This window comes from Neodiprion virginianus, chromosome 7, assembly GCF_021901495.1.
Source record: "Neodiprion virginianus isolate iyNeoVirg1 chromosome 7, iyNeoVirg1.1, whole genome shotgun sequence".
In the NCBI taxonomy this organism is placed as follows: Eukaryota; Metazoa; Arthropoda; class Insecta; order Hymenoptera; family Diprionidae; genus Neodiprion; species Neodiprion virginianus.
The window spans coordinates 6,914,292-6,926,479 of NC_060883.1; the positions used below are offsets into that span (position 1 = coordinate 6,914,292).

General features: G+C 32.7%; 1 protein-coding gene across 15 annotated transcripts in view; it reads left to right on the forward strand.

The window, feature by feature from the left end:
- LOC124309611 (glucose transporter type 1) overlaps positions 1-12,188 on the forward strand; it is a 74,645-nt gene that overhangs the window by 29,342 nt on the left and 33,115 nt on the right. For all 15 annotated transcript variants that reach the window (XM_046773400.1, XM_046773399.1, XM_046773398.1 and 12 more), the window contains exon 2: positions 5,941-6,151. Coding sequence is in view for 1 of the 15 variants with exons in the window: in XM_046773415.1 (XP_046629371.1) it covers positions 6,131-6,151 (21 nt within the window). In the remaining 14 variants the exon portion in view is untranslated. The remainder of the gene's footprint in view (positions 1-5,940; positions 6,152-12,188) is intronic.

Here is a 12,188-nt window from a genome sequence, read left to right on the forward strand (position 1 = left end):
TCGTTTTTAAAATCTATAAAACAGCCATTCATTCTTACATCCGTCGAATCTTATTTCATGGGGGGGGGGAGATAATATTCAAATGTTAAATAATTCGTTGCAGAGGTTATGTTGTACTTTTATTTTGTCGTTACGTCGTTCGGGGATCACGTGACTTTGCTACTGCGCATCTCCGTTCAGAGCACACCTTGTTTCCTTGTACCGTGACAGGGACGAACGTTCCGTTTCGGTGAAAAGGTGATTGGGAGGGGGGGGGGGGGGGGGGGGTTGATCGCGTCAGACAAAGATAGTTGTGGTTAAAGTTGGTACGCAATTGTCGCACACGACATGTACCGACTGAGCACAAACACCGGTCGCTGAGACTTTGACAGTTGAACCTAAACATGTCCTATGCTTAGACACTTTGAAATGTTCTTAATTTTTTCTTTCTATTTGTTAGTTTTATTGAAATGTAAATTGAACGATAGATAGATAGGAAAATATCCTAATTAAGGAAAATGCGGGTGAAATAGGGTATAAATTATCCAAGTATGAAAGTGTAAATCGTAAAATGAATCTGCTAATGGATATGGCGTAGTTCTTTCTTCTTTCTTTTTTTCATTATTTTCCTCCTTTTTTGGACATAAACGAACAGTCCAGACTGGCAACCGCATTGAAATACTAAATTAACAAATTATCCAAATCAGATACTCAACCTGCATACGGAAAAAAATGTCATCTTCTATTACTACATGTATGATGCATAAGTATATGTATAGGGACGATTTTTATTTAGCTCGACCCAGGCACATTGACCGCTACCGATTTTTCTTTCGATGATGTCTTTACCGCATAATTTTAGTGATAAAATTACCACTCATTATCTTTTTCAGACTTTTATTTTAAGTGGTTTTTGTTGTGTAAACTTTTCGAGTGTTTTTCGAATCTTTAAAAGTTACCGGGCATCCGGCCGATTCCAAGGATCGTGTAAAAAATCAGTGACAAAATTAATAGGAGTAAGGTCAGACCTTATATGATTTGGCATGGAACGCCCCGTACATACAGACTAACGATGAGCAATCATCCGTATTGCATGATATTATTAGTTTATTACACGTATTGCGACGAATATAACAGATGTAATATTCTAGGAAATTTACAGCGATAAGCCGGTGTGGCTTAAGAAAATCTGGTTGGATTGAATAAGTCATGAGTGTACGAGCTGTTGACTGAATATTTTGTTCAAGGTGGCAATAAAAACTGAAATTCCAGAGTCAAAATCCAATAAGTATTTTTCTTACAATTAGCTGTACAGTATTGTCACAGAAATTGAATAACATCGAGGCTGAGAAATGTATTCAAGAAAAACATGCATTTCAACATCATATCATATTTTGCGTTATTTGTGTTCTTGATGACATAAATGACATTCAACCTTTCAACGTGATTAATTGAAATCATCGGATCGTGGAAGCAAGACTTGATTTTCTTCACCAACTTTATGCGGTATAATTCGCAAAATATTTATTCATCGACACTCCGTGGTACAGAATATTATTTATTTATTTTTATTTTTTTCTCTCCACTCGGTTATAAATATAGCCAGTGTAATATGTTCAACTTTTATGCAAGAATTTTCTTTCCAGCTATAAAAAGCAACGACGAATGCTGTAATATGTCGGAATATAAAACTGTGCCATACGAAATTCTGTGTGTGATAAGGCGTGGCCGAAAACTCTGGGAAACAACCCCAACGGCTCTGTTTGTGCGCCCAAATTTAAAGTCCGGATGCGGATCATGGGGCGGAGATAAAACGAATTATATCTGTTTTTTCGTCGTCAACGCGACTAGACTGTAACTTTATACAGCTAAAACATTAAACAGGTTCGAATTGCCACCGAATATTTGAATTTTTTTTTTTTTTTTTGCGACCCTACGCGCATCCAAAATTAATGTAATAAATTGAAAATTCTATTCAGATAAAACAATCTTGCTTACAGTTCAAAATATTCAAATGATGAGTGACGATGTCTGACCTGATCTAACCTAACCTAACTTAACCGCTATTTGTACGTGTATCGCATAAGCGTTCGCATCAGTGTGACTTGGCTTACAAATAGCATTATATCTCCATAATCACTGATCCAGTTTTAACGAAATATAGTCCAAGATCTGACCAGGAAATGTAGCTATCAACCAGAAAAAAAAAGAATCAAAGTCAGTTCGGTAATTCTTGAGTTATATGCAAACATACGTCGGAAAGACTTGTTGGATTTTGTTTTAAGTAGAGAAAATGTCAAGCTTCGAAGTCGATAGGAATATTATGTCGGTAGCGGGAAATCGTCGACAGCTCGTTTAATCGAGATTGGAATTTGAGGTGGCACTTAAATTCAATTGTGATAATAATCACCGAGCAATTATAACGTGAACGTTATCGGTAAATTTGCTGGTCTTTACGTACAGGCTAGAAGATTACCTGACGTCGCAACGATTCATGTAACAGAAACATATTATTATCGTCAGATTATCATAGATGTATAAATTTTCAGTCCTATTTTCGAAAACCGGTATGTACAGTCATAAAAAAGCTGATAAGGAAACCCCTTGTCGGTAAGGCAGATTCTCAGCGACGCCGTCGGCAATGTGGGTCTATAATATTTTTTTCAATGTGATTGTTATTTGAAAAATCTGAATCAATTTACGAGTACCCTCATGGATCTATGTTTTAAATAGTCGATGTTGTTATTTGCAACTTTAATTAAAAAAAAAAAAAAGAAACGGTGATTGCTCAGAAAGGTAGAAAGGCACTGTGCTCTGAAAGACCAACGTTACCGACGGAGGGTTAATTTACGACCAATCGAAATGGCGCGTTTTTTAATTTGACCGTACAGTTTCAACGAAACTGAACGAGACTGTGCAGTGCAAAGCCAAACGCTCACAAAAAATTCTTACACGTGGTTGGGTGAAGTGTTTCGGTTGTTTCAAACGAGATATATTATGTTCGTTTAATCTGTGACTCGCAAATAAAGCTGATTATGTATAAATCTCTCTAATATTGCAGCAAGTTCCAATTCGATTACTCGTCAATTAATTATTACTCTAAATAAAGAGCCTGACGACTGAAACATGTCATTAATATCATGATGATGATGATAATGCATTAACTCTACTGTTATCTTTCGAATTGTAAAATTTCAGTGGAACACAGTAACGATATTTGGATAATATCTAAAGTATGAAAATATGTTTGCGTATTTTACCGTGAGGAAAAATAATATCGAGTATTTACGTTTGGTGTCGTGATGAACAAACCGTTCGAAGAAAGAAAACTTATATTTTCGCACAAACGACGCAACGCTTTAAAATCAACACAATGTTTTTACTTTTTATCGAGCGTTTAGTCTTGAACAAGAAAAAGAGGCTCGTTGTAAAGATAATAAATAAATTATTTATAATCGAGTATTATTGTTTTAATACTCTATAATGTTATAGGTGTAATAACAAAATATTGTTGGTGCAGCGTTGTCAAATAGTAATTTTTATTCTTAAAGTGAAATTTTCCTAATTTCAAATAATTTTTCATTTCCACGAAGCTTGACAAGGTCTCAATTACAGCTCATAATATTTATGTATATCCATTGCCAAGAGCGTAGACGCATTATTTATCGCTTGCAGATAGTGTAATCAGAGCATGCCTAACGGAAGTTCAAGTATCGTGAATGGTTTGTCTGTGTCATTTATTGTCTGACAGCCATAACTGGACAGAAATAAAATTAATCGACAACAGACATAATCAAAAGCGGTATAAAATCATTTTATTAGATTATTTCCGATCATTAACTTGATAAATACAATTTTGCAGGTAAATTTTTTTCGACGACTCCGTAATAAACTTGTAAAAGAAATTGCGTCCGTATTATATAATATACATGTAATACAGTACATCGATTTGTTTTCAAAATAAATTCTTCGCCATTTTCCCCTAGCGAATCCACTGAGAAAAATTTCATCTTTTACAGTAACTAGAAAAATTCAGTAAAACAGGTATCGTTAAAAAAACTGTTTGAATATTGTTGGAATTACGAAAAACGAGGAACGCGTAAACATTTTGCGCTATTGTCGATACTTTTTTGGTAATTGCAACGCAAAATCAGTTTCTTCGGTTGACTCTACTTTTTTAGTTAAATAAGGCTTTAACTTTAATTTATTCCTGCACAAGCATTAAATTTTCGCAACATTTGCAAGAAAATATAGCAACAGCGATCGTAATGAGAAAGAATATTAACGGATACTAGACTTTCCGGTAACAGCTAGAACACTAATTTTCATTTTCTACCTAGAACTATATTTTTCGATTGTGGTAAAAACTGAAAATATTTAAGGACTGAACGGTAAACGGAACTAAAAATTTCTTTCAGCGTGGTGGAGAAAAGAAAAAAATAAATTACCGTCAAAAATGCAAGAATAGCATTTTCGATACCAAACGAGTGGAAAATATTTGACATTTATTTTATTGGATTACGAACAAAGAAACGATAATAACAGTAATGATAATAACGATAACGGAGTGAGATGACAAAATTGCCGAGCAATAACGGATAAAAAATAACGATATTGTCGTTTTTGAAAAAAAAAAGAAAACTGATGGAATAGAAATAAAACGGAGTGCACAACGCGTGCTTCGAGCTTCGCGTAATCGATAAATTACATCAACGCACGTGATGAGCATGCTTGTGACTTAAGTGCCGGACGGAGTGATAAGATCGATAATCTATATCAATTATTATTGAAACGTAGATGGTCAATCGTACATAATTACCGCCAATTACCTTCTAAGTTATGACAAATTGCGTGCCTTACGTTACGATTTGCCGCATTTTTTCGGTCTCATGATTGTGCTGATAAATTTATAAGAGAAATATCGTTGTAATTGTGAAATAATAACATTCTCGTACTCTAGTGGCTCTAACTAATCAATGCCCTACATGGTTTCTGTATGGTCAACGTGATATGTGAGACAAAATTTTCTGAAAGTTCCACGTTTTTACAGAAAATTTATAAATGTTATCACGTGTATTTGATACATAATTCCAATTTTATGGACCGTTGAAAAGTTATTACAGTTTCGGTTACTTCAGAATTGTCTGCGTTTAAAAGAAATTATCATCATTTATGACATGAATTGTAATTACTCAAATAAAAATGACAATCATTAATATAACGAAGAACGTGTCCAATTTGTGATTGGGGTTGGATAAAATGAAGGTAATATTCATATTTTTTGATCGGAAAAACATGACGTGAAAATTATGTTGTATTTTGTGATTTTCGAATGAATTGAAATATAAATTGTATTTATATTCTCTCATCGGAATGAAATAATAAAGAAATTACGTTTCTTGATTAATATCCAAGTTCTTAGTATAATATAGCGATCGATATATTGAAAAAAAAAATCCCATTGGATCGGATAAAATTATTGATTACATTTTAAACACGTAGTTGAACTGATAAAATATATCAATTACTTGAACTAATTGTAACCCAACCGAAATCGATTAGGTACCTATTACAGATTTCATTCAACCCTAATTACAAAATAAAATTGTAATTAGCATTCTAATTTTTTAATCTCATCATAAAACACAAACGTGATTTGTTTCATCGTAACTGCAAAATGAAAATACAATTTGCAATATATGTAAAAAAAAAAAGCAAATCCAAAAAAAAAAAACTAGACCAACAAACTGCTTTTAAACATACATTTTTTTTACTTTGGAATTATTCAAAGTTTCATAAGCGTTGAACGAAGGGTGAAAAAATATCTACACTGGTTTAAAAAAAAATAAAAAAAATAAATAAAACAGATTTCTCGATTCAGCCGAAAGTCTCCCTGAGAATTTCAACTTTATCCATGTAAGATAGAAAACCTTTTAACCCTTTTTTTTTCGTACTTTACAGCGATGATAACTGCGGGCAGTCTCAACTAAAACAGTGTGAACCTGGGAACGCGTTACCTGATTCTCTCTTCTCTCTCTCTCTCTCTCTCGACGTTTCAACTCGGGCTTTTCTCCTCGGCCTGGGTCAGAAAATAAGCCCTTGCCACCGCAGGACACGAAACTCAACGGGCTAATAACCATCGTTGAGCACGATGGCTTTGCCCAGACTTCAGGTGAGCGATAAGACGATTCTTGCGTATGAAAATCATAGAAGTTTTCATTGGGATGCATCAGGCTTTCGATATATTGCAGAAAAACTGAAACATACAAAGCGATAGTTGGGATGAAAAATAATTTTACATGCACGCAAAGCAGAGAAATCAAAAACAGTTGTATATATTTCTTGTTTTTTTTTCTTTTTTCAATTAAAAAAAAAATTAAAGCAAATACAGCAGATCGAAAATTGCAAGAATATACGACGTCACTCGTGTTTTGGAATGATCTGTAATACAAAAATGTAACATAAAATCATTGAAATTCAACCCCGATTTCAACATTCGCAATTGTATTTATTGACAAATAAAAATAAAATAGGATTTTGTAGTTTTGTGGTTTTTTGGCTGTAAACATACACAAGAATTTGGTCTTGTTTCGTTACTTATGTAAAGAATCAATTGAAACTGAAGTTCACTGGGTTGAATTTTTATAAAACAGTCTCCTTTCAGGGTGGAAGGAAATCGAAATTTGAACTGAATCGATATTTTCGATGATAAATTTGGAACTGTTAAATAATTGTTCGATTTTTTCAATACCTTCAATATCGGGTTAGTTAACCTATTTTTGTTGATCGGTACTCATTTTGTTTCTAAAAAAATTCTTTCTAATAATCGCGTACAATGAGTTTGGACAAGTTTTTTTTTGTAATGAACTCAAATTCTTAGAGGATTCGTTTATACGGATAAAATGGTTAGCTATCGATCATAATAATTGGTCAAACGATCCGCGTCTTTGGTACTAAACAAAAAAACCCATAAGTAATCATTCTAAAATTATTTATATAATAACAGAATTTTGTTGTTAATTAGAATTTGTGGGTTTCGAATTTTTCATCTTACTTGAAAGCGACGCCATTTTCGTTAAATTCAGCTTCATTGATTTCACATCAAGTGTTAATTATTTATAAACACATTTTACAATAAAAATGTCCCAACGTCGGATGAGAAAATCAGAGAAATAAGACGGTAATATTTTTTAAACGTACGTTTCTGAGAATAATTTTTTTTACCAGCGTTGAAATTTTGTTTTACCAATTTATTATTCTCGCTGTTGCAACAATTTGTTGTTCAGAGATTACACCTGATGCATCCTTGACGCTGTTTTATGCCGCTTTAATCGTTAGCCGCAATTTTTACACCTCGTGCAGAAAGCACGCACCGTTTGTGCAATACAATAATCGATATTAATTAATATACGCGTTGACACCTCGTTTCGCGATTTAACAGAGTATGTATAATATATTATATGCTTTGAATGGTACGTTGTTTATGCATTTCGCTGGCTACTAGTTACGATATAGCTGTTTAATATGCTTCCGTAAGTTTTTTATTATGTATTGGTGTAAATCAATATAATGTTGCTAATTCTAATGCTGATTTATACGTTTATCGAACACGAAGAGAAAATTCCAATCCTCTTATCGTGCCTGACTGCGTTATTATTATTTTATATAATACCATCGCATTATTTTCTTTCTTTTTTTTTTTATAAAATTTGACGCCAAATTTATCATTCGCATCATTTTGGTCAAACTTAAGTATCACTGTTATTTTTATCGCATCAACTTTCGAAAATTTGACCTCATCTTACATCCATGTCTCAAAATTCAGCTAGTTATACATGTGCAGAAGGACGATTCGTTCAATTTACCAAGTACATAATTTTGTCGATAAGATAATTATCCACCTACCTCAAGTGTTTGTTCGTATTGCAAAAAAAAAAAAAAAAAAAAACTTTGATTATCGAAGTGATTAGTGTTTTTTGTTTCTTATAACTGTATTAGTTGCCGAAATAAACATCGTTCTTGTGTACACGGAAACGAGAAACTAGGATTATAGCAGACGCGGAATTTCGCCACGCGATAATTTTTTATCTCGCCTTGTATACGCAATCAAATTAAGATAATAATAACGAAATTCACGATGAATAGTGAATTTTTACCAGACGTCGGTTTCGGCATTATGTAAAAAATTCTTTACGATGTGCTAATCGTCGCGAATCCAACGACTCTAGAGATAATCATCGTCCGGATGATTAGTTGCACGATTATTGTCGGCGATGTTATCATCGCACTTGCGCTCCGAATGCAAGCTCAGACGGAATGTCAGACCATTTTCTTTTTTTCCACACATCTGATATTGCGAAATCAGTAACAGTCTCAAGTGCCTGCACTCACAAATCGACACATTGCCATCAAAATGTACTTCAAGTGTGATATTAATCAGAGTAATTATGTAATAATTAGTCGCGCAAAGTTGTTGCACAATATTTCGATAACCCAGTTCAATGCTTATTCTAAAAAAATTTTGACGGTTGGATTGAACTTTTTATTCCTAACTTCGTTTTCGAGATATTATAGAAACATATTTACAATTTTTTGATCGTGATTTTATGCATAACACTCGGCCACCAAATATTTTATAGATAGATGTATACATTCGTTCATTCGAGCGCGAGGAGGCATTCACTCGTGAATTCTGGTGTACAGTTATCCAGAAATCTTGTGAAATCTCTTGAAATTTGTTGAAATCTTTTGAAATCACTTGACCTCTTTTGAAATCCATTGAAATCATCTGCAATCTCTTGAAATCGTTTGAAATTCGTTGAAATCTTTTGAAATCTTTGAAAACTTTAAAAAACTTCAGAAATTTCTTGAAATCTTTTGAGATTTACTGAAATCATCTGACATCTCTTGACATCTTTTGAATTTATTTGAAATCGTTGCAATCTTGTGAAATATTTTGAAATCTTTCAAAATTTATTGAAATCCTTTGAAATTCCTTGAAATCTATTGAAATTCTCTGAAATCGTCAGACATCTCTTGAAATCTTTTAAATTCATTTGAAATCGTTGCAATCCTGTGAAATGTTTTGAAATCTTTCAAAATTTATTGAAATCCTTCGAAATTCCTTGAAATCTATTGAAATTCTCTGAAATCATCAGACATCTCTTGAAATCTTTTGGATTCGTTTGAAATCGTTGCAATCCTGTGAAATGTTTTGAAATCTTTCAAAATTTATTGAAATCCTTCGAAATCCCTTGAAATCGATTGAAATTCACTGAAATCATCTGACATCTCTTGAAATCTTTTGAAATCCTTTGAAAACGATGAAGTCTCGTGAAATCTTTTGAAATTCGTTGAAATCTTTAAAAACTTGAAAATCCTTTTGAAATCCTCTGAAATCTTTGTAATCTTGAAATCATGTGTACATCAAAGCGTGTCGAAATTTGTATTTCACGTTTAGCGCAATTCACATTTCAATTGGCTTGATTTGATCTCAGAGTTTTTTTTTCTTTCAGTTAGCTGCATGTTGTTTGTGTAACGCTCAATATATTTTATACTCGATAGCATTTGTACTATCCGCTTGTACGTTTGTAATATTGTAGATTGTAGAGGGTGGATCGATCCATTCGAGTGCTTAAAACAACTACATCACACATCGTTCCCGAAGGTTCGTGTATAGTTTGTTGGGAAAACGCGTTTGCCAAATTGTCCACGGTTTACATATCGGGCAATTATTGTTAATGGATTAACGCAGTTGGACGATTTTCGAGCAAAACGCCAGCCATCAGAATTAAAACCCAAAATTAACCAACAATATGGCGGCTAATAAAACTGTAGAATTGAAATTATTGACGATTTTTATTTACTTCTGCAAATTGTTTTCGTGAACTGTCGAGGACTTGTATTTGCAACATTTTTCTTAGCGTAGAAATATTTCCACGATTCTGTAAAATTTTAGAAAATTTTTTACACTCGTTATTTATATTTTTTATTCGCAAAATTTGCCTCTCATTTTGATAAAAAGCTACGAATGACAGAAAACTTTTCATTCAAAATTTTCCGCAAATTTACTATCAACTGTTACTGTTGAATTTGAAAATTTATAATCTCTGGAGAAAAGCATGAATTTAGGTATCAAAGGATTAGAATATACAAATATTGGAAAATAATCTCTCAATTTTCTGAATGATGTCTAATGCTTGATTGTAATAGAATTTTTACATATGCCAGTTTCCATAGAAATTCGTATGTGGTACAAGCATTTTTTATAAAAAAAATTCATTACCTACGAAAATTTACAGATGTTTTTAAGCAAATCCGGAATTTATAGAAAATCTTGACGGAGCGATAATATGCTTGCATATAAATAACGAACAGCATGCGATTAGATAAATCAAAACCTTGACAATTACGGTAATAGTTACGAAATTAGTTGAAAAAATTTTATCTTCAATATTTTAATATTCTCAAAGACATTCACAGTCATAGGATTCTACTTGAATTTTAGTCTCTCGATTAGTTTTTTCTTCGTCGTAAGATGAAACTGATTTCATAATAAATATCGACTTTAGTTCAACTTTGTCAACCTACATGATTTTACCACTGTTTAGTTTAAATAGGTTATTTCACTAGACTGCCGTCCGATAGATGCTTGTATTTATCTCGCAGTAGGTTTGCAAGTTTTTCATCAAGGCGCGAATAACAGCACTTCAGACGTGTTAACGCCTTATCGTGATAATATTATCAGGAACAATATTAAAAAATTGATACATCGATATTTACAACTTGTAAGAAGGACTTACTTTGTACTTCTCTCAATATTTGCTTGTTGAATCGGCTCGTCAATATTTAAAAAAATTTGTTATCGTTGCGACGCGTAATTTAATGTGAGTCTGTTTGAAATCGAGCTGAACATGTACCACATTATGCTACTTATTAAAAACAGACCAGCTTTCAATTATAATCGCTTGAAGCTTCTGCGGTTTATTTTTTATCTGTAATGACTTGCTAGTATGTGTGATTATACTGTCGCTACGATAAATTATACGAAAACAATTTTAACACTAGCACAATAAATTATGTGAAGTGTGCACACGGCATATAATACAAAGTTCGATGAATTATACTGTAAAGTATAAATTTCGATTAAAATACAAAATAAAAAAATATATCAAGCGATCGAAATTTAATTATCTGTTAACAAAACATGTAACATTTATTGATGAAATAAAGTAGTAATCGTATTTGAAGTCCGAAAATCGTTGATAGATAAAATACATGGTTTATTCCAAAAATGTGTTCTGCGAAGTAATCGCAGTGATCGAAGTAATCAACGCGTATGATTGACAGGTATTCGGAATATTCTACGGAATAGACGTTGAAAAACATAGAGAAAGGCTGACATAATGATTCTCGGATCTGAATCGCTGGTTTTAAACGTTCAGGTAACATTGCTACAGAACTGTTCGGAAACCCGAACGCAAAATGCTGAAAAATTCCAAAATAAGCCAGTATTTCACCTTCCCGAGTTGTGATTTATTTAACCATAAATACCAAATAAAAGAAGTAAAGTATTTCGTTTCATTTATGCAGTGGCGTTAATTCAATGCGACTTTTGTCATTAATTTATGCCAATTTTCGCAATGGTCAATCCCTTGGCTCGTAATGAATAGAGTATATTGTAGCTTTCCACAGAAATGTTATCACGTGACCTTAGTTTTTTGGAAAATCGGACGGGGCTAAAATAAAGTTGAATAACGAAACGATAGAATTGGTAAAAAAAAAAAAAAAAATAGAATTTCGAATAAGCCGAAAATCCAATTCACAGGACCTGAAAATATAGGAAGGTATATTAATTTACAGAAAGTCAAAATTGTAGACTCGTCAGAATTGTTATCAATATTCTGACTTTTTATACGTCACCTCATTTTACATTTTAACTTTTTTGCATTTTGCAATTCTGCGTAATAGATTTTTGCATCTTTGTGAATTCGATTGTTGCGACTCTTTGCTTGTTGATAAAATTTTGTAAAAATGTCGAACGATTAGAAAGTAAACGGGTCCTAATACTGAATATTTGAAAGTGCAAAATCGATTTTACATAATTTTTAAATGTAGAAAGCTGAAATATAGGAACGATAAAATGTATAACGGTAAAGTATAGAAAGCCGAAATACAGAATTGTCAGAATAAATAACAACACCAACAGC